The following is a 27705-nucleotide window of genomic DNA, read 5'->3' as shown; positions in this document are numbered from 1 at the left end:
TAAAAAACAAGATTTATATACAGTAGCGCCAACAAATTACACAGCGCTGTACAATAAATAGGGGTTGTAAATGACAGACAAATACAGACAGTGACACAGGAGGAGAGGACCCTGCACTGAAGAGCTTACAATCTAGGAGGTGGGGGAAGTAACACTAATAGGAGGGGGATATGGAGTGGTGGGAGGTAGTGAGGGTTTCAAAAGACAGAAGAAGATGGGTAGGCAAGGTTTTGAGTGCTCTTTTAAATGAACAGAAAGTAGGTGCAAGCCGAATAGGATGAGGAAGACCATTCCAGAGAGTTGGGGAAGCTCTAGAAAAGTCTTGGGGCCGTGCGTGTGATGAGGTTATGAGTGAGGAAGTCATTAGTAGGTCATCAGAGGAGCAAAGAGAGTGGCTAGGCCATCTGTGTGAAAATTATGAACAAATCTTTAGCGAGTTGACGGGAATAATTTATAAATAGTGTTTTAGGGATTGAGAGATTCAGTACACATTGTTATACCATTTTTGGTACTTTTTTTTTCTTTTTTACTATTAGGCTCCCTTTTTCCGGCTCCATTAGAAGTGCCATCATTAACTGAGTATCAAATTCTTCAGATAAATGTCCATGCAGTAGTATGCAAATAATTCTAAGGAAATAAAAATGACTAATACAAAAGTTCAGTTTTTAATCTATTAAAGTTTTATCTTATGTTCAATTTGTGTTCAATTTTGGTTGTTTTATTTTGTTATTTGGTTTTGTTTTCCATCATTAAAGTGTGATAATACAACAAGGCTCTGTTTTTAAAGCAGGAATCTGTCATTCCCTCAAACATTCCTTCAAAGAGAATCTTCCAGGTCTATGTGTTTTAATAGCAGACTTTTATTCTCCACTATTATTATTAATAATAATAGTAATAATAATAATGGTAAACAGTAAACATTAAAAAGGTGTTGCAAATGACAGACAAATACAAACAGTGACACAGGCAGAGGCGAGGACCCTGCCCCGAAGAGCTTACAATCTAAAAATTGAGGGAAGTATCACTCAATAGGAAGTAGGAAAGTTTGAGGCAAGGTCAGATTCCTTTTTATAAATAGATAGATAATATTTTTTTTTAAGGAAAGCTATAGTATAGTGGAGTTTTTTCCAACTTTTCTTGAGTCCTGACATATTTTACATTAGAAAAATCCCACAGCACACCACCAAACATAAATGCTAGTTACACAACTTAATTAGCTATTTGCTGCCATCTAGTGGAATTGTTGGATAATTTCCACAAATGTGCCACCGCACAGAGATTGTAAATCAGCGGTGTAGTGTGATAGGTCTCTTGCCATGAAGAATCAACGTAAGATCTATGCCTCATCTACCAATGATACCTTACATCCAATAACAATAACAGTGACCCCCCCCCCAATAAAAGTACTTCCTGTCAAGAAATGGCACTTGATGACCACTGTAATAAGGGATTTTTGGGACATCATTGGTTCATAACAAAACAAATGCAAATATTTGAAACACTTTCTTTGTAAAAGAGACACCACAGTGGGCTACTAAATGTACCGATTTCAGTTTCTTTTTGGATTTGATTTAATTTTGGGAGATCTCACTGTTATTAGTCAAGGGGGGTTCTGCACTAATAAAAAGCAGTAAAGTACAGTCATTGTGCAGCACTACTACACACAAAGTATATAATGAGCACACATGGCTGCCCTATAAACATTTGTATTTACAGACTATACACAACACATTATTTTTAAAAGATTGACATTGATGAATAAGACTTTTTACATTCAGTTGATAAGATGTACATATATACCTAAAAAGCTATAAAAAGAATCCATTTAAAGTGGAATATATTGCAAGGTTTGCCCATTTGGCGGCGACCCTGAAATTCCCTAAAAGATGGTCAGATTTCTCTACAAGTCTCCTAATAAAACAATGATTGTACTGCTACCTAGTGACCAACCATCAAAAAAGCACAGCTGTCACAATAGGAAATAAACAAATATTATGAGCGAATTGTCAGGGGAATAATTTTTTTAGAACCCATTATAACAAACATTGCAATGCAGTGTTATAAGAAATGGAAAAAAAATGTATCCGGGGAAAAAAACCCCCAAAAACATTATTTACTTCCAATTTTCATGTAAAAGGAGACTTTATCATTCTGTCAAGATCCTAAAAGTGGAAGTATTCCGAATCTTAGAATATGTTACACAAGCAAACTGAGATTGGAGTCAATAATATTCCTGGTATCATGGCGGAAGGATAATAATGTCACTCCCATCTTGGTTTTGGAATAGAACGCTGGGGTTAAGATAAGCCTAAATATCATTTGAAATAACCTTTAATTATAATAAATTTATAATAATAAAAAATAATAATATATTTGTTTCCTATTTTTTTCATTCTACAGCTGAAATGCTTTCTTGTACTGGGGGGGTTAGGGTTCTCTAATAAATCAGGTGACCTTTAGGGATCTGCTTTATTATTGTATTATTTATTTCTTTTATGATATTTTTTGTTATGCTTTTTGCAACGTTTGCTTTTTTTCTTTTTGCAATTATGTTTTTTATAATTTCCTGCTTTCATTACATTTTTTAGACATTGTTTCCCCTGGTCTTTTTTTCACAGTAATACAAAATAGCAAACATTCAAGTCAGCCTGAGATCCATTGAAACAAACAATTTAATTTATCTACAACAAGCCAACCAATATACATAAGCTAGGCATATTTAGAAAGAAAGAAAAGTCCTAGAAGGTTGTATATGAACTTTTGGGGTCATGTCGCCCAGAGTAAAGTCATGTGATCGTAGGGGGAGCACTGACACTCCGATTAGTTGTGAATACCCTGCGCTGTCACTCAAACATAACAAACACTCTACAGTACAACTACAGTGACTGTAACGTCATCTGGTCCATCTTCAATGCTGTTTTCTCAGCGTTATCCGTTCAACTTCTTCCTTGAATAGTCCTCATTCTGGCTACAGGTCCAACAAGCCATCCAGTGGCGGAGTCCTTTGTAAAGAATTCCCCGGACTTGGAGGTGGCGGAAAGTCCTACAAGTGTTTTTATTGGTCATGGAGCTATACTTTTCCTGGCTTTCCAGAAGATTGACTTAATTTCCTTGTTTATTATTTCCTGCCAGTCCTCCCTAGAAAAAAAAAACAACAGGAACAGTTAAAATAAAAAAACTAATATAAATAAAAAAGCAACAAGTAAAATGTAATTTAATTACAATGTATGTTAACCCAAAAAATCTATTCTTCAATGTTTCACTGGAGTGGATAGAAACCACAGAAAACAAAGACACCCGGACATGTGTATTCTTCAAGGTTTATGGATACATAAGACCTGCTGTAATAAAGCTCTCCAAGGCTGGAGTAGATACACTTTCATCAGTGAAGCTGGGTGATCCAGCAAACCTGGAATTGATTTAGTCAAAGTCATTTGCTATTTGCTAGTAAATGTTTTTAATCCTGGACCAGATCCATTTAAGGTTTGCTGGATCTCCCAAGTGTATCCTCTCCAGTTTGGAGAACTATAATAAATCAGGCCCATTGAACAAAAATTACCATTGTTCCCATCATACATCCAGGTATCTATCACGTTTTTTAGAGGGCGACCCTCCTATCCCTCGGTGTGAAGGTTGTATATTGCCCACTGAGGGAAAGTCTGCTCCATGTGCACACGGATCCCCATATAACACCTGTGACCCAATATTTATCAACACCAAACCACTAACCCCTATTCAGTACAACCAAATGGAATCGATTACTTTTCCTCACCCCCGTCCTCTTTTTTTATGCATATCCAAATATTGTTGTTCCTTGTATAAATACAAGACCTGTAAATACTTGCTGCTTATATTTTTTTGTTATTTTTTTTTTTATTGTATCATCAAGTATACAGTTTTTTTATTGATCATATTGTAACCTGTTTAAAAAATAAATCATGCTTCACTGTATACATTTTAGGCAAATCATTGTAAGTCTTTTACAAAGCTCCTTACCTGGGGATCTTGCCAGTATCAGCACTTCTTGTTTTATGTTAATAACGCTAAGCCACTGCCATGCAATTGGTAGCACTGTTGTCAGCCTGACTGAGCGCTATTTTAGTTGGATTACCTATTAGGTCTGCTGTTTCCCCAACATATATATCACTATAAATCACATGTGTTCCCCTCATAGGACTGTATGTAGCAATGTTACCTTGCTAGTTTGGATTGGAGGGGGGGTGCTACATGACAATCACCACCTATTGCTTTTAGATCCTAGGCCAAGGTTCCTGCAGAGGTTGCTAGGGATTCCCTGAGCAATGTCTGCCTCTCTGGTCAGTTTAACAGACACCAATGATGTTTTTGGCTATATGTAAGGGTTACATTCATCCCAATGGCCAGCAAGAGGCATTCTTCCTACTGATCACCACACTATTATAATGTGAGCTGTGGATTTAGTAATTATAGCAGGGGGTCCCTGAAGACCTGAAAGTTATTTCAAGGGTTCTCCCATGTTAAAAATATTGAGAAAGGCTGGGCTAGACTATTAGGGCAGGTTCAGATCAAGCAATCAAGGCTTGCACCGTGCCAGCCACTTGGTTGCTCGTACCACGGCACATGTTCCTAAGGAACCGACATCTGCAGATTTGACAGGGGGCGACAGTGAGCAGTACTGAACTGCTCGCTGCTGCCCCCATTCGATCTCCATTGGGCTGCTGCAGGTAGAAGCTTCTTGTAAAGTTTCCCCCGAGGGATTGGTTCACTGGCATGAGAAAGCCGTAACCGCACCCCAACCTCACTGCCTATCTGATAGCCTAATAATTCAGAAATCTCACAAGCTAGATATTCAACTAAAATCAACACAGTTTTCATTATTTAGTTTCATAGTATTTATATTGCATAATTTATACAAGGGTAATGTATTATACTACAATGTCCGCAATGGGAAGGGAAGCCAATAGCAGGTCAGTCCAGGATGACAATTTTAAAGCAAATCACATTGTCAAACTACATTTGGGAATTCAAATGTTCCAACCCTCCTCATTCTATTCAAAACTTTTTTTGTTTTTATATATTTTATTTATTATGTTCAAGGTGTAAATGTTCTAATATATTGTAATTGCTAGCTTTAAACAGGTAAATTCATTTACCGGGAGGCAGGGATATAGAGGCTTGTTTATTACTATGTTGTGAATAGCCTGTAGATTTTTTTTTTATTATTGTGAACAGGGGGTGAGGGTTCAGATTATACATACACACAGCTGATGCAAAACACATGTTTTATTCTAACTTCTGTTTACAGCCTTTGTCTGCATTATGTGGACATCTGAGCCCAGAAATGACTGCACCCCCCTCCACTGAATTTGGGGTCCCTGTTGACTGTGAAAGATCAGGGGCCTTTGTGCCGTAAAACACTTTGCACTTCTGTATGTCTGTCCCTGCTAAAGGGCCTATTTACATCAGAGAGTGAATCATGCCGTTCAAAACTGTTTTCAGGCATAAGTCACCTAGGCAATTGTACTAGGACACCACCTAGTGGTGGGGGCACTTATTTGATCCCCAGCATGCCTGTTCCCTTATATAGTAGGAGTGACTCCCATTTCTTTCTCCAAAATGCAGAGCAGTGGAGGAAAAAAAGGTATACTGGCCATAGCCATGTGTTTCAGTGCTTGGAAAATCTAGCTGTGAAGCTCAATCTCAGCGCTTATATTGTGACCTCAGAATCAGATTTAGTAGCTGAACTTGCTGAGTGCTAGAACAGGTAGCTATGAATATTAAACCACCTGTGACAACCTGCATATGAGGGAAGAAAGGAAGAGAGGTTCCCTTAATATACAGGTTGCCAAAATGCCCTGCTGCTACCCACTGGACACCTCAATATTCAAGTAACACTCTGTCAGCATTTTTTAAATAATCAAAGTGTCCTCTGGATAATGCTGCAGAGATTTTTTCACATTAGCTGCTACATTTTATATTACTTTTAATTCATTTTTTGCCCTTTTGAGTTTTGTTAGTTGCATGGTCTTGCATGGTAAGTACATACTGGTGATTTATGAACTACTCTTTAAGATTAGGTAGTACATTGGGGTAGGAGTGAGGACCAGGGTTGCCATAAGAGAGAGCCAATCAGTATTTTTGTACCAGACCCCATTCAAAAGAGTTAGATTTTTGCAAGGCTGGAGCAAGGGAGCAAGATTTTGACATAGGGGAGCAAGGAACAGGAAGTTCATGTAGTATGGGGGCCTAAAAATTTCTGATGGTGGTTCTGGGCCAGCACAAGACCTAGGGAAGTGAGGGATATAAATCTGACCCTTTATCCCCTTGAAACCCTGACGCTCAGTGAGTTAGACCAAGTGGGGTCGGTTGACTAAAGGACCTAGAATTTATTTGCACACGATTAGGGTTCACCTTTGCTTCACACTGAAAGTGATTTATTCAACAGGAGGGTAATTGATGGTGTTTGTAGGCATGCATGCAAAATTTAATAAATCAAAATAATAATAATAAAGCATACAAATGAATAAAAATGGAGTCCACAGATGGCATTCACTGACATGCACACGCAACAAGCAGGCATAATTTGTTTTCCCTCTTCCTCATACCTCTGCCTCCTTTTTAGAAAGCCTTTTTCCAGCTTTCCTCCTTTTGAACTCAGCAATTTCCTCCGCTGTTAAACCATGGGAATTACACCTGTAGACATATATATGGTATTAGTAGAGTGACTTTGTCCCTGGAACAATGAGAAAAATGACCTTATAGGCACATTTTTTTTGAACATTAAAGAAATTTAGTTTTAATTTATGATAACATTTGGAGGGTTGCATTTGGAATCCAAGTCTACCTGGAAATGTTTGCCTGCCCCCCAAAAAGAACTGCCAAGTGGGTTAATATCCAGTCCTTCCCCTTTGCACACACAAAATGAATGAAGCCACTGCATGAAGTCAGAGGGGCAGCTATTTCCACACCTGAATTGTGGAAGAAATCGGGAAGTAGCAGTGGTTTGGTATGGGCCACATGTACAACAAATATGGATGAGCTTTTTTGTATTACTTTTTGCTAACAAGGTCACTATAAGTATCAGAGGTAGACTGCTATGGTGAGCCAAATCCAGCTGCTAAAACCCAAAATTTGGCCAAAGATGTGTCTCCCTGCACACTGCTCCAAGAGACGAGGGGTCTCTGGGGACCCAGGACATTGTACCTTCTATACAGCAGTGGACTCACTGTCCAGAGTGAGACTCAGAGTCCAGAGTCAGAAAAAGGTTTTAGTAACCCTTGTTTAAGCACTCATCAAAGAACATAAACTAAAACGGATTCATATTTGTTTTTTTTTTTTTAACTGTGCATGTAGACATAGTGCATGTTAGTAACATTCTGGGCTTTAATATCTATTACATTGACCAGATGGGTCATATGGCTTACTATTATTATGTATCAACCAGAGTCTGAAGTATCAGAGAAAGACTGCTTCTCAATAATCATCACCATATATTGTTCTGACTATTGTCCCACACTGTAAAAAGGGACCTCTGGTTGAAAGATCATTCCAACCACTCCATGATCTTTAGAAGGCTCAAGTAACATGTCCTCAATCCTTAATGATCTCCTAAAGCATGTACCCAGTCTCTGACCTTCTATTGTTGTATGTCCTAGGTTTCTGACCATGTCCTGTAGCATATCTGTAGTCTCTGACCATCTCCTGTACAATGTCTGCAGTCTCTGACCATCTCCTGTATTATGTTTGCAGTCCCTGACTATCTCCCGTGTTACATAGGACTTTCTGACCATCTTCTGTTGCATTTCCAAAATCTTTGATGGTATTCTGTAGCATAATATAAGCTGAATATTACATGTTGCTCTATGTGTGCTCTATGAGCACCCCTCATATTAAATACATTGACTACCACTGGTGTGGTGGTCCTAATTCTAATTCTATACATACATTGTATATTACATATTTTAATATAACTCAACAACCCTGCACCCCCTTAGACCTCTTCTTAGTAAGTGAGTTTGGCTTTCATTGCCATTCACTAATGCAAGAATCTATATCCCTGGCTGTCATGCCCATGCCCATGGCTCTTGAGTTACCAACTTAGATGTTCGTGATCCTCTCTGATTTCCTAATGCTTTATCTAAAGCAGCAAGCATTAGCAACCTTAATATTTTCCTCTGCACAAGTTTCCTTTAAGTTCTAATATAACCCCAACTAAAAGTGCCACACATACAGCCATCTTTCTTCTTTTCTGGTCAAGTCTCAGGACTCCAAGATTTCTCATTTTGTTTGGAACACCCGGACAGAGACCTAGGAGGTTGTAGCTAGCAAAGTGTAAGTTTTTGGATAGAGTAGGGGAGGTAAAAAATGGAGAGGAAATTCCTTCAAAATGAGTAATTCTGCTTAAGCAGGATTCACAGAACCATTTTTCTTTTGGAAGGTCATTTTACCCCCTGTTCTGGTGACAACTGTGAAATTCTAAATTTCCTATCATATTATGTGGCTATCAGGACTTCCTATATTTCAATGGTCTTTAATCATGGAAAATGATCTGATGATGTGATAAAGTCAGCACTATCATAAGCAATTTTGTACTGGATATGGAGAACTCTGTGCTGAGGCTCCTCATGGGTGTGGATTTGTAATGCTCCCAAGGGAAGGGCTGGGCGTCATTCAAGACCAATGAGGAACACAGATCAGGGAGTCTGTGCCTAAAAAAGAGCAAATATTGCTGCAAGAGCTATTCATTACTAGGTGGGACAGTTGTAGTACTCTATGAATGGGTAAGAAAAAACCCCAAAACTTGACGACTTGACATGGCAATCATGACTTGACTCTCTAACTCATTGCAAAGTAACAATTTCCTTGGAACCAAGTTTTTTTGCTGCAGATTCACCATCAATATTCAGGAGAAGTTAATCTATATTTTATTCTGACTGCATATTAGCAGTGAAATGTTTGTTATTTACATGTCCTGCAGTTCTTCAAATTTCTTGTTTTACAGAACCATTTCTCTTATTATGCTGCTCACTGAATTTATTTTGTCTGCTGGTATATATTTTTATATATATTTTTTTCCTTTTACATCTTTTCAGTTCCAATTATCAAGTTTAGAACACTGCAAGCGGTTTTCATTGTGCTGAGATATTACCCTATTAAAGACAATTTATGAAGCCCCATAAAAGCAAAGCCTCGAAGATGCAAACATTAATCAACATCCGCCGTACGTTTTTATGACAACATATAAGTTAGGCATACATTGGCAAAAGAAGGCGCTTTATATGCAAAGCAAACAGCAGGAGAAGATGACTGAGTTTTGACAGAACACCATTATGTATATTCACATTTATAGGTGCAGGATCATGAATTTCAAATCTATTTCAGTAATGCAAATAAGTGGGTACAAATATAATAACGCATAAAACAGATTGGAAGGAAAGTGTGCAGCCTTCTTTTGTTAATGTTACCGAATACAACGCACCAGGCTGCCGGGCTTGTTTTGGATAGGTTATTTATTTTATTTTGGGATCATTTGCACATGAAGAAGAAGTATTATTATTACATATTATTTTATGTACTTTTTATATAGCATTGACATTTATTTTTATGTGTGCTTTACAGAGTCCATAGTCATGCCACTTAGGGCTTGTAAAGACTGGCAACAGTGGTGCCCATGTAGCCCCTGGTAACTGTCACTTGGCCACCTCCACCAATATGCTGGTTCTTAACAAACCAGCGTTTCAATAATTCATAGTGGGTGGTACTGAACCACTTACTGAGGCCCCTGGTGATTGCCTATGGGCTGGTGCATATGAGACAATATATGAAGAGGTGACCATAACCAACAGTAGGCCCCTGTGCAGAACTGAATTGTTCCCCCAACTGAACTGACTAAAGGGCCATTGTGGAGGAGCCCCTTGTGGCTGAGGAGGGTATAGGATCTTCATGCAGCGGCACAATTTTGCACTCCCTATGTCCGCTCCAGGATATATGAAGGACCTCACCTGTGGTTGCAGTTCAGGTGTGTGAGGAAGCACCACTACCTCTGGTGAAACTCTGTACCACAACCTCACCCCAATTATTATTAATATTATTATTAATAAACATGATTTATATAGCACCAACATATTACGCAGCGCTGTACATTAAATAAAGGTTGCTAATGACAGACAGATATAGAGAGTGACACAGGAGGAGAAGAGGATCCTGCCCAGAAGAGCTTACAATCTAGTGTGAAATAGCCTCAACTGGAGATAACAATCTAATTTCTGCACCATAATAAAATGTCTCCAATATACACTAAGGCCAATTTTGGGGGGAAGCCAATTAAACCACGAGTATGTTTTTGTATGTAAAGACACTTTTACAAGAAGTGAAAATAACTGGCAGGATCAGCAGGTAATATAGCTAAGTAACAAGGGGAAAAACAAAAAATTGCTAATGTTAGCAGCAGGCTGTAACATATTTTGTTTTGCTTGTAGTTACAGTTAATATTCAGGGTTAGGATCTGTGTTTGTGGGCTTTTGATGAATGCAAAGAAGTTTTACATTCACAAGTGTGCTAGAAGTAGGTCAAATACAGGTCAAATGTCATTTACATCATTTACAATTCACCAAGAGAAGCATTCATTGAAAAGCTTATCAGACTGATATAATGGGTGCAATCCCATATCCTGTTAACAAGGACCCACAAGATTACTTTCGGGGTTAGATATTTGGGGTTAAGAAAATGTCCAGGAAATATTGTAACCTTCAGTGGTCATTTAAAGCCAAATCCATTTATATTTATCCACCTTTATTTATCCTTGACAAATGACTGCAATGTAAGTCACCAAAATGCCGAAAGTTTGGCTAAATGCTATGAAAGTAACATTGATAATCTTTCTAAAAGATCTATTACATACAGAACTCAGCATAGTAATATTTCTGTGCTAAATTCAGCAGTCTGTATTTGCTTCAGGAGAAACAAAGCGCACCAATACCAAATATCGCATGAATTATGCGTTTGTGAATTGAGATTATTGTCTTTCTTGCCCAGTTTATTATGAAAAACAGCATATGAATATTTCATTTCTACTACTTAAAGCAAGAGAGCTGTAAGGGCTAAAGAGCAGCTATTGTTGTGAAACAAGTCAAAAAGAAGAAACATCAGATTATGCATACTGCAGTATGTAACTATGTAACAGTTTGATGCACAAAGAGTTTGGGTTGTCTGACCCATTAGGATACACAGTGATTCACAAGGGGGCTGATTTAATAAACCTCGTCAAGACTGGGGAAGATAGACTATTGTAGGAGAACCTGGGTTCTGGTATCTTAAAAATCATTTGCTATTGGTTGTCAAAAGTTTCCTGGATCACCAAGGTTCTCCAATAATAGTCTATCTTCTCCAGTCTTGAAGAGCTTAAGTAAATAAAGTCCATTGTAAACAGGGCTGAGTCTTTGTATTAGAAAGCCCAGCAAGATAAACTGTTATTTGTAGTCCAACAGGTCTACAGTAGTCCATCAAGACAGTAGTCCATCAAGAGTCTGATACTAATGTGTAGCAGCGTAGTGCTCTTGAATGAGAGATCACCAAGTCCATTTCCATTAGGAGGAACCCAAAGATAAATTTTATTATAGATAAATTGTATATCTTTCTCTATGAATGCTTGCCAACTTTACCAATCATGTTCTAAACATGGTTAAATACCTACCCAGGCTTTATATCTGGCGGCTTTGGTAAAGGTTTGGTAAAACCATCTTTTCCAACTAGCCAATAGGTTTCTTCTATACCTTTTCCCTAAAGAAAAATAAAATAATTACATGTTAAGCAATGAAATAAAAAACTCTCACCCTTCTTGTCTACAATGGTACCAGCAAGCCACGGGAGGAGGTGCATCAGTCACATCAGCCCATGATACATTATAAAGACAAAGGTTTATGGGCATCTGACCATCACACCTACTATTAGCCAGACATATGTTAAAATAACCAATGAAAATATTAAAGACAGTACTTTTTAATTATGGCAAACTGAGCTCTGAAGGAAGATATATAGGAGAATGTCTCAAATATTTTAATTTTAAACTGATAACAACCTTAGCAAGAGGCAATGGAGGAGGATGAGTGAAGGTCCTAATTTCTTTTAATATAATAAATCAGTGGCAACTTTAAAGGTAAAGGTGCTTTGAAGGTAGAGGAATGCCAAGATATTGTATTTGGTAATTGGTGGCAACTTGTACAGTAGGAGGTGGTGGTGGTCTCCCTGCCAGATGACATGGATGACATTTCCCTTTCACCTATGCACAGTACAAGGTGGTCTCCTTGCTATCTGGAAAGGATAGACGACCCACCCAATACTTCTTGTCCACATACAATAGGAGATGGGGTCTCCTTGCTGGAATAGATGGTATAGGGGAAACCCTTAACCCTCTCATTTTTGTAAAGTAGGAGGTGGTCTCCTTGCTGTATGGATGGGATAGAAGACCCATCATATTCTTCCATGTACAGTATGAACTGCTGGGCTCATTGTTGTAGGAATGGATGTAGATTACCCATCCTATTTCTCCATGTACAGTAGGAGGTGGTGGGTGTCTTCCTGCTGGATTATATGGATGGCATTTCTCTTTATTCTATGTACAGTACTAGGGGATCTCCTTGCTATATGGATGGGATAGATGACCCATCCCATAGCTCCTGTCTAGGTACAGAAGGGGATGTTGATGTTCCTGCTGGAATGGATGGTTTAGGTGAAAACCTTTCATCCTTGTAAAGTAGGAGGTGGTCTCCTTGCTGTATGGATGAGATAGAAGACCCATCATATTCCTTCATGTACAATAGGAGGTGGTGACCTCATCATTGTAGAAATGGATATGGATGACCCATCTTATTTCTCCATCTACAATAGGAGATGCTGGTGCCCCTGCAGAATGATATGGATGACATTTCTCTTTATTCTATGTTCAGTAGGGAGTGGTCTCCTTGCTTTATGGATAGGAGAGATGGCCCATCCCATAGCTCTATGTACAGTAGGAGATGGCAACCACAGTGCTAGAATGGATGGTATAAGGTAAACTCTTAAACCTCCCATCCTAGTAAAGTAGGGGGCGGACTACCTTAGAAGGAGTTTTGGTAGAAGTACTTCATTTTAATTGGTGGCAATCTTCACTATGCAATGGCTTTGAAGGAAGACTATTAGATAAATTATTGTACCTAAATACTGCACTTTTATTTGTGACAACCTTCACTATCAAGTTGTTTGGAGGAAGACAAGTAGAGGGATATAAAAAATGTTGCATTTTTTAATTGGTGGCAACCTTAGCTATAATGAAGTTTTAAAGAAAACTGTTGAGAAATTTGAAGGTCCTTAATTTTAATGGTTAATGTTACCTTTAATTCTGTTTTTCCTCTAACTTCTATTTTATAGTTTTCTTGTAGAGTGCGAAGTGTGGCCACTGTGCTTTGGTTGACATGAATTCTGTAAGCTGTGAGAGGATGAAAAAGAACAAAATATAAGCACACATGTTACATACTGGAGTATATATTGGGGAATGTATGACAGTAAGAGGAGTTAGTATAGCTCCCAATATTCCCTCATTTGGAACCAAACCTTTCTAGTTCTCTTTTCTTCTACAGTCTTACGTTTTGCTTCTTTTTTGGCATTTGGTTTTGGTAATACTTAACCGCTTTGTAAAATTGTTAATGCCACAAAGTATTTTTTCAATTTACTATACCTCAAACTTACTTTGCCAATCTTAATAGTCAATTGCAAAGCTCCTGTACTGGTGGTGGTGGTGGTGGGGCTGTACTTTTATATAAAAAAACCTAAATGTTGGGTATTAATTTATTTAAATTGTGTTGATCTGCGATTATTTTTTTTTCCACTTATGTTAAAAGGTAACGTTATGCTATGTTAAAAGGTTATGCTTAAAGGTATGTTCTCATAGGTAGCCCATGACATTCCTATCAATTTTGATGTTAATACTACATGCAGGGGCTTTGATTTAGTGATCAACTCAAAAAACTTAGGGTGGCTTTAAAAAATATATTTTACGAACTTAGGCTTTATAATACATATTTATATTAGCTTTATATTACAGAAAAACAACATACTTTATCAAATGTTTTCTCCTGCTATACGATCTCCCATGTCCCCCAGCAATTTTTGTGGCAATAGCATGGGCTTTGCAATTAGCTTTCAGAAAAATTTGAGTTTACTTATTACTAAGTGCAATGTCAGCATTACCATGAACAATGGTTTTGTTGATAAAAGTGTCAGCCATAACCCTAACTCTATCCCTAATTATGACTCTAATGCCTTGTTTATAAACAAAATAACTAAATCTCAATGGAAGCCTTGAAGATGAGCACTGGTGGACAATCAAGCCATGTCTGTGACAGCTGCCTTTGTATTTCTAATTTTACTGTCTCTTTTTCAAAAATGTCTTTGCTGACACCATATTTACATGTATATTTCTATTATATTTGTGATAACAAGGTATATTTGCATTTTACATGTATTCATAGATTTTTTTTTTTTTTTTGTGGTGAGAGTCTGGTGGTACTTTTTGTTAGAATGTTGTAGTTTTGGGAAGCCCTAGTCTAATTTGAGTAGTGTGGATTCCATAGGTGTGAATGATTTTCCTGTAACATTTTCTTTGTGTTCTTAATGTGCTGGCTCTGCATACAAAGCCCTATTGGGGTAACCAATATGACGTACGCAGTCCTGTGGATTCCATTCGTGAAGCTGTATTCACTGTGTCTCCAAACAGACAATAACGAGGCATGGTAAGGCCCACAACTCCAGCTACACATGGCCCTGTAAGAATAAAAAAATAATAATTTGATATATAAACAATACAGATATGAAGGTCCTTGTTAAGACATTTCCTGATAAGTAGGTCAAGTTCTGTACCTGTTGCCCTTTTGCAATGTCATCCCATCACATGAGCACTTCCAGTGAAGACTATTAACGGCAATGTCAAATGGATACTGCAAAAGCATAGTGGATCAGAAACCCACCCTGAGAAATTTCATGCACATGCTGGGATTACATTGATTTTGAAAGTCATAAATATACAAATATACCAATTAATTGTATAACCAATGTACAAAGTTTTTTTTCAGAATTTGTGCTCATATATCTGGTGGCAGCCTTGGATAGCTGTTTCCACATCTGCTCCCCCTCCTATCCGGCTGTTAGGTTAATACAACCCTGTTGGTCCTAAAAACATTGTTGATGAGATTAAAAATTACAGGAACTCCAAAAAAAAAAAAAAAAGCTTGTCCCCAGAACAGAAGAAGAGGGGGAGTTTTCTGGTGACTTTTTTAGTGACAACAGTCCAAGTGTAAAAGTGTTAATTCCAGGTGTGTTTATAGAAAAGAAAATTAGATTTCAAACCTTTCCTACTTTATCCAAAATAAAATAATAGATAAAATAATAAAAAAAAAGGATAAAATAAAAAAAAAATGTGTCCATCAATATATTATAAGGTGCATTTTCCTAATGTGATCAGTACGAGTATCCCCAAGTGACTTATTATCAGGATCTTGCAGTACAAGGATTCAGGTGTCCTGCAGTACAGTGAGCATTTTGATAGAGAGCAGAGTAAAGGAGAGATGCCCGCTGACAGTCCATCAATCTGCTACTTTTTCTTTTACTGTCCAGTCCAAGCTGGGGAGAAACCTATGAGTAAAGGTAACACTGCAGCAGTAAAATATCATGTCACCCCCAATGCCAGGCACTGTGAGGTATAGAATCTCAGGACTGGAAGACCTTAGATGGGTAAAACAACTCTGATATATGTATTGAGCTGTTTGCATAGAGCCTGTTTATGCATTTGTACAGCTCTGTCTCAAAGGAGCTGTCCCTTCCATAGTCATATGTATAGGTCATTAAGTGTATAGGGTAAACTTAAGGGAAATTAATTAATAAACTAGGATGCTGGAGGAAAATAACACAAACTCAGGGACTCCATGCAAGTTCTGGCCTGCAGATAGAGTCATGGTCAAGATACATATGTAGTATTGAAAGGCAAGAGTGCCAACCACGGAGCAGCCATGTTGGTGGAGGTCATCTGACACCCTAGTGGGATTATTGATATGATCATCACAAATATATATATATATATATATATATAGTTAAACAAATTCCTTCTGACGACAAACATGAACATGCAACTAAAATTAGAAATGGGGTCTGGATACCTGTGTGCAGACCTATCCTGATCCTGACTGGTATGTCAGGCATGTGCCTCATCTGGAAGGTGCCCACAGAGCTGAGAATATCTAATGACATATTGGCGATCTCTGCTGCATGCTTATTTCCATTCCGCTTAGGTAGCCCTGATGCCACCATATAAGCATCACCGATGGTTTCCACCTGTGAAGAAACACATTATTACAATTGAAAGCAAATCTGTAGTATCATTGCCAGTGTCTCCAATCACCTGCGTTATCAATTAATTGAGCAATGTAAAAATAAAGTTTTGCCCTAAACCCCAAAAAATGCTTACTTTATAAACGTCGTGATTGCCCAGAACTGCATCAAACAAAGAGTAAAGGTCATTGAGGAGGTCGACCACTTCAATGGGCTCACTGAGTGCCGATATTGTAGTAAATCCAACAATATCACTAAAATAGATCGTAACTAGATCAAAGTATTCTGGCTCAACCGTGCCTCCGGTTTTCAGAGCTTCTGCAACGGACCTGAAAAAACACAAGCAATTATTTGGACGGAATAAAGCTAAACAGGTGAAAGAGGCAAATAGGTGAAAAACAAATATGGAAGCTGCCATTGGAATCGTGTTTTTGACAATTCAAGCCTGGAGATCTGACTATTCTCTACTACAGTTAATAAATACAATTAGGCCTTGCAAGGGTAGATGAGAGGAGGGAGGTTTAAAGTGTGCAACTGCACAAGGGCCCAAGACCTTCCTCAGCCAACAGGGGCCCCGCAAGTTAGTTTAGTGGGAAGGGGGCCTATGTAAGTTCTGCACTGTTGGCTATGTACGCCACTGAGGATTTGTTCCATGCCAATGGACTATGAAAATTGAAGCAACAGAATGACCATAACTACAATGATTTGAAACCAAAGCAAGAACATACATTCTCTCTACAAATTTATTCTTCATAGTGTGAAATAAATAGCAATCTTCCTTAATAAATTTGTAGAAAGATGATGCGCAAGCTGCAGTACCCTACATCAGCCAAAAGGGTTTAGGTTACTGAACAATAAAATGTAAATGATAAATTGTTATCGGTTGGAATAAATTTACCTCACTTTGCTCCCTGCAATACAAAGTCTATTGGATTTCACTAGCCTGCATGCCAGCAAATATTATTTTACAAAGATAATACTCACGGAGGAAGCATTTGGGAAAGAAGTTTTTCCGTTTTCTGTTTTTCGATCTCCAGTTCCTCTGTTCTTTCTCGAATTAAATCTTCTAAGTTACTGGAGTACTGTTCCAGCATTCTCAACATGGAGTCAATAATGTTAGTTTTCTTGCCTTTGTTGATGGTTTTAAACTGCAAGGGAAGCAGAGGTTTGCTGTCAGTTGTTGTACTCTTTACTGGCAAAGGATTTTAGCTTCCTGTATGATGGCATTGGTAAGGGGTACCTATATATCTCTCAAAGTGAAGGTCTGTTTACGTGCCACACTCTGACAACCTTATAGACAACCTTATATTCTACATTATAGGATAATGTAAACTGATGTTGAAGCTTAGGGCCTGATTTATTAAATGAAAGGTATACACTTTAATCAGTGAAGCTGAGTGATCCAGCAAACCTGGAATGGATCTGGTCCAGGATTCAAAACATTTGCTAGCAAATGGCAAATTAATTTGATTAAATCAATTCCAGGTTTGCTGGATCTCCCAGCTTCACTGATCAAAGTGTATTCCTTCTAGCTAGGGAAAACTTTATTAAATCAGGCTCATCTTACTGGTAATTGGTGGCCTCATCTTACCTGTGATCATAGCACTTAGGTTTCTATACTGAAATATAAACATTATTATAGCTCAGGTGATCATGCCTTTCACTCTTGAATCTAATGCTAAAAAAATGACCTGTACAAATGGAAGGTAAAGTGAATGTGGCTGTGGATTAGAATTGCAGTGTCAGATTGCCAAAAAAAAGTCTGATGTCCTCTTATACCTGGTGCTCCCATAGTTGGTACAGTCCCTAAATCAGAGGTCTGCAAACTCCGGCCTTTAGGCCTAGCCAGTATGCTGTTCCGGCCTAACACTCCCCTGGTCGATCGGCCCAACCCCGGCCGGCAAGGTTGGCAACCCACAGCTCAAGGGTCGCATGCTGCTCTTCAGCCTCCTTGTTATGCCTCCTTTCCCTATTTACCGCAGCTGGCATTAACACTTCCGCCGCTGGGGTAAGGGGACATTCCCTCACCTCTGTTTGCATTGTGGAGGAGAGGGATTTCCCTTCAGGGAAGAGAGGGACTTCCCTTCCTGGTGGGGGGTGGAACCATCAGCGCAGGACTCGAGAGAGAGTTCGGCCTAGTGTGCCTTCTTAACCTGCTGAAATGGCCTAGTAGCCAAAAAAGTTTGCTGACCCCTGCCCTAAATGCTTACATGTCCTGGTGCTTTGGAGGACCTATCCATTCCTGGATAATTTGTTGAATTGTGCCTTAATAGTCCCCTTCTATTTCGTTGAAGTTCATTTAGTTCACAAGAATCAACTTTATCATTTTTTAAAGTATATCAAAATAGATACTTGGTTTGAAAAGAGAATAAATCACTGACCTGATCAAAGATCTCATCGAAGGTCGGTCTTCTTTCTGCTAGCTCACTCCAACACTGCTTCATGAGCTGAATGCACTCCAATGGGGCTTGATCAGGGGCCACTGTGGGTCGACATAATGGAGGTGGCTTTTTGACCTTTCTGATGATTTCTGCAATAAAAATAGAACAAATATATTACTGCAGCAATTTTAGTACTCAGTTATAATTTCTTAAAGTAAAGATGTGGCTTCGAAATGGTTCCGAATGGAAAAAAAAGTGCAGTAGTGGAGTCTTGTATCTTGGTAATCATTGATTAATGCTAAATGTTTAGAATTACCCTTTATGGTCCAACTTAAGGGTAATAGGGTTGCAAGCTTTTAGAGCGTTACTTTTCTTTCTTGGGCATTGTACCTTGCACAAATTCTATAAGTTTGCATCTTTAATAACTTCTGATAACCAATAATGGGCTTCACTTAAACTAAAAACAACAATGCATAGATGTAGCCAACGTACTGCACCTCCAAATTCTTGTTTTAGCTTTAAAATAATTCTCTTTGTCCCTATGAGGCCTCCTATGTGGAGCCAAAAGGGACAATAAAGGCTTCCAAATCTCATGGCTGAATGGTGTATGTGGGTACCATGCTAGTAAGGGTTGATGCTTATACTCAGTGTATAGCATATGTACAAGGACACAAGGGTTACTTAAAAGTGCAACACAGACATTTTCAAAGTGCTTTTGCACTATTGTTCTCCTTAAGAACCTTTTAAAATGAACTGTATGTCAATGTCAATTGTACGTCAGGTGCTAATATGAACTATATGGATTGTTTTTGTTTTAACCATTAAACATTAACTATCCAACACAAAAGCTTTGTTAATATCTAATTAAATATTACTTGGCGAGATACAGTCCCCATAATGTAAAAAATATTAGAAGTTCAGAAGGTGGGTGGTACAGCACTGGTGAGCATGCCATTCCTTTATGTATAAACTACCAACAGCTCCAGGTCTAGCCATACAAAGACGCCATATCTACGCTTTGGAAGAAGAAACTTGGCCCAATTGATACAATGGGGTTGACTTACTAATGGAATATAGGCTGTTTACCCAGTAAAGGGAATTATCCCCTTACAAGGGATGTATCAAGCAACCTAATACATGATAACTTTAATAGATGAAGCTGACTTCAATGATCCAACCATGTGGAATAATTATGAACAGTCTAAATAACTTTAGTAAATCCACCCCATGTCACAACTCCATGCCTAGCAAGAGTCCACCTCTTACCCTCTGCTGAAAGTCCTGACATACAATATGGTGGACCTCGGACAACCACTTCTTGCAATATAATTGCAAAGCTAAAGACATCTCCTTTAAATGTTCCTCTCCTTGCCAGGTTTTGATCTCGAAGTAGCTCTGGTGCTGTCCAAAATAATTCTGTATGAAAAAATACAGTAATTTAGTACATATTATGGTTAGTACAGTGAATAAAGGATATCTCCAAGAAAAATCAAAAAATCGTTTTTTAACAGGGATCTTGTGAGTTGTAACCACCCCCCCCCCCTCCCCGCAGGGAATAAATGTATTTTAAGGCCTCGCTGCTATATCACACTTCACCAGTAAGTGAAGAAAGGTCAGGAAATAAAGCAAAATCATGTATAGGTAATTATTACAAAAGTCCAGTTACCGGCAAAACCTAGGGTAACAACACTATTAATACACCCAAGTGTATTAGGAAAACAGAACTTCTCTCCCTCTCATCTGCATTACAAAAAGGGGAAGAGTTCTGTGGTATATATAGAGAACATGGAAGAACATATGTTCTAACCTTTTCCTATTGTTGCTGTTAGTGTTGGTGGAGAAATAATGCCCCATCTTTTGGATTAAGCAACAGGTGGATAGGAACTAGCTCAACAGAACCAGGTGCTCGGCACTAGTGGGGACTTGTTGCACAAACACTGAGTGCTGTGTCTGAGATAGCTAAATAGCTAGGGATAGGCAGTAATGTTGTCAATGGGAAGAATAGGGCCACATTGGTGGTGTAGGTGGGAGGAGTAATGCTTCATCACTGATATCAGTGGGAGGTGAAGTGTCCCAATAATGGTATCAGTAAGATCTATAATACTCTATCATTGGTGTCAGTGGAAGATTAGAGGTTCCATGCTTGATGTCAATGGGAGCATTAGTGCCCCATCTTTGGTGTCAGTGGGAGGAATATTATCCTATCCTTTTTTCAGTATGACGAATAATGCCCCATTGTTGGTGTCAAAGGGAAAGTTAGTGCCCATTACTGCTATCAGTAAAAACAATAGTGCCCTATTATTAGTTTCATTAGGAAACATTTGGTCAATGGTTGGTATCGGTAAAAGGGATACAGCTTAATTTTTTATATCAGTGGGAGGAATAGGGCCACATTGTTAGTGGGAGTGCTGGTATTAGTGCCCCATTGTTGGTGTCAATGGAAAGATCAATGCCCCATTGTTGGTAAGTTGAATAGTGTTCCATCATTGGTGTAAGTGAGAACATTAGTGCCCCATAGATTGTTGTGGTGGGAAGAATAGTGGCCAACTCTTTAAAAAGTAAGAGTAACACCATGACTTTGGTGGCATCCATGGGAGTAGTAAGGCCCCGTTGTTGATATCAGTAAGGGAAATAATGTCCCTCTGCTTGTATCAGTTGAAGGAAAAGTGCCCCATTATGGGAGGAATAGTGCACCATCTTTAGTGTCAAAAGAAGAAATAGTGTCTCATCTTTGGTGTCATTGGGATTGAAGGGGACACATCCCTGATGTCAATAATAGTAATAGTGCCCCACTGTTGATGCACGAAGGAGGAATATTGTCCCATCATTGGTGTTAGTAAAGAAAAGGTGTCCCATTGTTGGCATCTATAGGAGAAATAGCACTCCATTCCTTGGTGTCAGTGGGAGGAATAATGCCCTCTCATTGGTGTCATTGGGGTACACAATACTAGCAGGATCGCTAAAGGCAAATGGGCAACATCTGGGCTTCAGTTTGGGGATCACTTGTATTAAGTGTAAATTCTTTTAACTTAGGGATTTTAACTTAACAAAGTTCTTTCCTAATACCGTAATTTCTCTACTGACTATTTTTTTTTTCTCACCTCCCGGACTTAAAGACTGTCGTGGAGATTTCTGGTTCTCCACAATTTCATTATATCCATAATCAGTAATCTTCAATACAAATCTGCCATCCACCACACAATTGCGAGATTTTAGGCGTCCATGTGGAAAGTCACGATGGTGTAAGTATCTCATACCCTGTGCAAAGATCAAATCAGAGATCGTTTAAATGATCAAATCTTACATGGCCTCACATAGAGGTACTCAAACATTAAGACCCCCAGAGTTCTCCACAGCCACAAATATTTCCCAGATACAATCTTTTTGATGATGCTGGAGCCACCTTGGAGCACACAAAGGAACATCCAGTAAGCCCCAAGCATTGTGTAGTGCTTTTTTGATGTTACCAATAACATAGTGATGAAGATTGGATTCAGTGTAGTAATTACCTTGATCAAATCTAGAAGCAATGAAGATTTAAACATCCAGTCTAATTTGACGTCGTCGTTTTTTAGCAGATCCTCTAGACTTCCTCTAGAGCAATGCTCTGTTACAATGGCAAAGATTCCACAGTCGGAGAAGAAGCCCAAAAAAGGGTTCACATTCTCATTTCTCAGATCCTTCATCTGGAACAGTGCAGAAACAGATGGTTAAAGGCAAGTTAAACTCAAACACTTGTTTACCTGAGTGCGTCCAGCACTAAACCAAAATTTTGCCAACTTTGCGCCAAATATCTGCCAGCCTTGATGGGATACTGACTATGTGGTAACTGATAGCAGGAAGGATGTCAAGAAGAGAGTCAATGCTGGACACAAGGTTTAATACAGGGGAATCCTGTGCCACTCCTACCACTCGCTCCAGGCTTGTTTGGGTTCATATGGCAGTAGCTCTGTCCTTCACCACTTCTACAGAACAAGACTTGCCATAGCCAGAGAAGAAGCCCACCAACTGACGACAAGCCTATCCTCTCTTGTGAAATAAATTTATCTGGTTTACTGCTGGAATATAAAGTTGTGGTTGGGCGCTCTGGACATTTGCCAGGCCCTAGACTCCTGCGTAAGGTTGATTTGTGTATGACTCTTTTCTACTCTACATTAAGCTCTATAAGGTTCCATATTGTTCAAAAACACTTATAACAGTCTTATATAAAAGGGGTCATTCACCCAGTCCTCTACCACAATCTACATTATTTTTAGACTCCTTCTTAAAGCATCTGCCTTAAGATAATGGGCATTTATGTTGGTATCAAATTTCTAGGTTCCTCACATTTGCAGCCTTCCAGGTACAGGAACTTTGAAAAAGTCAAATTTTCCTTTATTTATATTATTGTACAGAATGTTTAAAAGCTGTTAATTTTTGATATGTGTCCCATTGGGCAGATTTCCCTTAATTTTCTATCCTGAAAATCAGGAAGTAAGGGGAAATCTTTCCAAATTGAGACAAATTCCTTATTTTGTCAATGGAACAGAGGATTTCCTTTTTTTCCTGTACTGGTGTCAACTCATGTTTGGAAACATTTATTTTTTTCATGTTCAGTCCATATTAACAGTCAACAGGGTGATTTTTTTGGCAAAGACAGCAAAGCAACAGAAATCTTAAAACCTTTTCCAAGATAGGTTTGGGCTATGGATAGTTGTTAATTTAAAAACAAAATCATATGTTATGTAGGGAGATCAGCAAAACATAAAGCAATGTTCACAAATCCCAAACTTGCTATTCAAAAGGCTGATCAATAAAATGTAACTCCAGGCATATTTTTTAGGGTTGAGTTTAGTTTTTGGGAGCAGTAAAGGATGAGAACCTCTACGATACATTTATTTCTATTTATTAGAGCGATTTGCGTTCAATGGAAACGTAAACTGTAAGTGAAAAGAAAACCAAATTTTTCAGTTGCCACTGGAACAACAGTGCCATTCTGGTAACAACTTTGGGGAGATTCCTTCTTGCTTCCTTTCGTGTCTCTGAAACAGAAAGTGAAGGGAAACCTAACAAAGGTTCTAATCCATCTAGCTAAAACAAAAAAAGGTTTGCTTGTCCATATACTTTAAATTCTTGGATATCTTGTGATATAGAATGGAGAGTGTACAAAGTGTAGTTCTTACTTTCCGCAGTGTACTAGTTGTGCTCTGCCGTAGTTCGCGGTAGGGTCCAGGCTCAAACTTCTTCAGCCACACCCAGTCCCCCTGCAAAAAAAATACATCACAGATTTAGGTACAGATTGTAGTTATAATGTATCTAATTGATCTTTTTAACATGGGGGAACTCTGGAAATAACTTTCAGATCTTCAGGGAGCCCCCTGTTAAATTACTACAGTGGTCCCCAACCTTTTGCAGGTCATGGACTACCAAATGCAAGGACTCCGGACTCCGCATGCGCGGGGAGCCATGTGTCACTCAAAAAGGAAGAAATTTTCCCCCAGAGTGACGTCATGATGCCAGAATCCACCCTTTCTCCCACTGCAAGTCTGAGCCAGCGATGGGAGAGTGGGCGGGTTGTGTCTCTGGACCCCCACCTCCTTGAGCCTGTGATGTCTTCAGGTCCATGGCTCTGGCCAGTGCGCCCCCCCCAAGCGGGGCCCTTTTCCTGACCACGCTGGTGAGTGCACCGGCCAGAGCTGGGGGGGGGGGGGACCTCTGAAATACTATATCCACAGCTCACAGTATATTAACATGGTGGTCAATGGGAGGAAGAATGCCTCTTGGAAAGAATACCAACCTTACAGACTAGCAAAATGACCATTGGTGTCAGCTAAACTGACCTGAGAGGTGCAAATTGTTCATTGCTGAAGGAAGCCCTAGCAACCCTAGATGTCCACAGGATCCTGATTGAGAAACACTGTCCTAAAAACTACCCTCCTCTTTTTCCCTACTCCCTAAAACATGTGTCATAATATAAGGTTACCCTTTATTTCAAGCGCTGGAGAAAACTCATCACTTTCATTCTTGATGGCAATGGTCACCAGTACAAAAAGAAGGGTGAATCTCCCCAATAGGGATAATAGAGGCTGCATTTGAGGGGTTTGCCCATTTCCTACTAAATACAAAACTAGAAATATGCTTAATAGCACACCTCACTGGGGGCTTTTAAAAATTTGGTCTGGAGGGGGTGCCCATAGCTTTGGCGATACAGCCAGGTGCCAATAATTGTTGGCCACACAGCATATCACTGAATGCCCAGGGAAGCCCAGAACCGTTACAATCCTACCAATGCCTCTTTGTAGTAAGTTATATCTTATGGCTGAAACCAAGGTAGAATGGGCAACAAAGGATTCAGAGACTGTAAATGCCTTCTCATTTATGGCTCCAACCAGGTAGCAGAGAGTAAAACAAAACTTAATAGCGCAACATCAATGAGCAGCAAAGCAAAGGCCAATATCCTTTATAATTTTTGTTCTGTGGCTTGACTGGGCACAAACCAAAGCAGTGCTCTCCAATCTTTGTTTTTTAAAAAATTATCACAGGGTCTAAAAAGTGAACCGACAACCCAAAATAGGATTTTGGTTACCTCATAAACAGCCACATTGGAATTCTCATGGTTGACTGCTGCACTTTTCGTAGACAAGGAACGAGCAATGGATTTTAAACTCCTACAGTCCGAAACGCTTTTGGTGTCACTTATGTTGTCGAGATTTATTTTCTGTGGAATAAACAATTTAAATGTTATACATACAAATCACTGGTTCCTTTGGTAACACCGCTGGTAAATAATAAAGACAACAAGTAGGCCAAGGAATAGAAGTGTTGACAGTCCATCCACATTGGTGTAAATGATGAAACCCAACACAAAGAAACTGGTGATGGTCTTTAGGACAATTCCACAAAGTACAATCCTATGTACAATCTTTGTGTAACCTCCTTTAGTTTTACCAACCCAATAACTATTTACTGCCAAAAAAAACAGTAGATTTTGGCACTGGAATCTTAGTGATAGTATCTATAGGTTCAGCAAGGGACAGTATTCAGCACAGTGGCGCCTAATGCAGGAGATAGGAGTATTTTAACAATGTGGACCCTTGTCAATATGGACTTTTTCTACCCAGATACATAAATGCTTATTTAAAATAAATACACATAAATTGATAAACATTAAAATACTTAGATACACAGATACAAACTACACAAAATCTCATAAAGCACACACCCAAGATTTGACTTGAATGTTGTTAGTCGACCCATGCAAAGAACAATGAAGAAGTTTACATTGGGATAGTCAAATGGGCTACAAAGTTAGTAAACTTGATAAGCAACACTACTGCTCCTTAAAGTAGAACTATAATAATAATAATAATTAAAATGTTGACATCATTATTATTGCCATTGTTGAAAATGTAGAGAATGGCAAACATTTTGCTATGATTATAACATGGTTTTTCTAGCTGGATTATTATCGTATAGCACTCCCATTAGCATCCCTGAGGATTTAGCACCATTTTACAGTCAGCTTACAAAACACTATGAGAAATCGTGGACCTAATTCTCCTGTAATGCGAGTGACATATGACAGATTTGTAATCCTTGTTCATTCTGTTTATCATTAAAACAATAAATTGAAGGAGTCTAGGAATGCCAGTTTATGCAGCCTGCTATACATCAGAGCATCAGAGTCAGGGGCAGAATTATAGCCCCTAATAAACTGAAGGGTTATACAAGATATGGTCAAAAGTTTGTGACCTCCTAAATGAGTCTATTGGGCATACCATACTACAACCATGATCAATAATAGGGAGTTATGCACCTGTAGCTATAACATAATTAACTTTTCTAGGAAAGCTTTCCATAAAATTTGGTGTCTTTACCAATTCAAAATATATTTTATGAGGTCAGGTTAATGGATGTTGGATGGGAAGACCTAGCTCACAATCAGTGTCCAAGCCAATTCATCCCAAAGGTGTTTAGCTGAGTTGAGATCAAGACTCTCCATAGAGACCACTCAAGTTACTTCATTTCAAAGTTATTGAAAACCAATTGGCCTAAAGAAATGACTTTCATACCGAATAAATGACTTGCCTAAACTGGGTTTGTATAGCTAATTTTTGCCTCTGCCTGCTGTATACATTTATTAAAGGTTTACAGACACTATTATATTATATATTAATATATATATATAGCAGTCAGTGTTACCATTGACTCGTGGTATAAGGAAGGGGACCAACCTTGACAACCACCAGTCAATGAGAATGCTGACCACTATTTCTCCAGATGGTTGACCTGAACCCACCATTTACAATAGTAGCTGTAAGCCCATTGCTACCTACCCATTTAACATGTTGGTTAAATCCTGGTGTGTTACTGTTCTCAATTCGCATACAGAGATAAGGTAATACATTTTAATAAATTAATCCTTTTATTTTACCCATGCAGTGCAAATCAGTAGGTTTATTTTAATGCCAGCTCCACCACTGGGAATGATGGAAAGTCATAGAGCCTATATGGGTCCAAATACTCTATTACAACTCCTATGTAACTGCATTAAGAGCCAGATGGGCCAATCACCAGCACTGTCTCATTGCAGGAATGGGAGAAGGTAACGCAATACCCCATGTATTGACCTACCATACCCTTTGTATATTTTGTTCTAACATCCATATGGAGTAGGACAGTTGAGAAAGTATGATGAACCTAAACTGCTGCCAAGGCAAAGCAAATATTCCCCTTAAGCTGATTCCTATTCCTCTTTCGTATAAATAGGTTAAACAAAAAGAAGTTTGAAGGAAAATGGCTTCCCCTTTACATCCCAGAAAGTCTATAATCACTAAATATGAGTGTAGGATATATGCCCATCCATTGGCCAGCAATGGGGCAAGACGTACTACTTACAATTCATTTGACATCTCACCTTCATGCTCAGTTTAGGGTTTATGAATGTCAGGTCATTCATAGATAGTAATATTTTGTTTGGCCCTTTTATCAGTTGTATCTGAAGGAGACT

The 27705-nt window shown here is 38.7% G+C and overlaps 1 protein-coding gene across 1 annotated transcript; it reads right to left on the bottom strand.

Moving 5' to 3' along the window:
* Positions 1-840: 840 nt before the first annotated feature.
* On the bottom strand, positions 841-27705 carry LOC140324136 (retinal guanylyl cyclase 2-like). The gene is made up of 15 exons (XM_072401747.1): positions 27613-27705; positions 25282-25413; positions 23879-23959; positions 22226-22402; positions 21818-21974; positions 19983-20132; positions 18717-18865; positions 17320-17483; positions 16472-16664; positions 16164-16338; positions 14677-14775; positions 13347-13441; positions 11672-11757; positions 6585-6672; positions 841-3138 (listed from the first exon to the last, which is right to left on the bottom strand). The coding sequence occupies exons 1-15, from the start codon at positions 27652-27654 to the stop codon at positions 3103-3105; spliced, it is 1824 nt and encodes a 607-aa protein (XP_072257848.1). The 5' UTR covers positions 27655-27705; the 3' UTR covers positions 841-3102.

Source organism: Pyxicephalus adspersus, chromosome 1 (genome assembly GCF_032062135.1).
Source record: "Pyxicephalus adspersus chromosome 1, UCB_Pads_2.0, whole genome shotgun sequence".
In the NCBI taxonomy this organism is placed as follows: Eukaryota; Metazoa; Chordata; class Amphibia; order Anura; family Pyxicephalidae; genus Pyxicephalus; species Pyxicephalus adspersus.
The sequence above is the reverse complement of the archived record's forward strand: the minus strand, read 5'-3'. Positions and strand labels throughout refer to the sequence as shown.

Coding starts and splice junctions, on each gene's coding strand:
- LOC140324136 (XM_072401747.1), bottom strand. CDS start 27,654: ATGAATGACCTGACATTCATAAACCCTAAACTGAGCATGAAG. Junction 23,960..25,281: donor CCAATGTGGCTGTTTATGAG/GTAACCAAAATC, acceptor TTTTTTTTGCAG/GGGGACTGGGTGTGGCTGAA. Junction 18,866..19,982: donor GTCAGGACTTTCAGCAGAGG/GTAAGAGGTGGA, acceptor TTTTTATTGCAG/AAATCATCAGAAAGGTCAAA.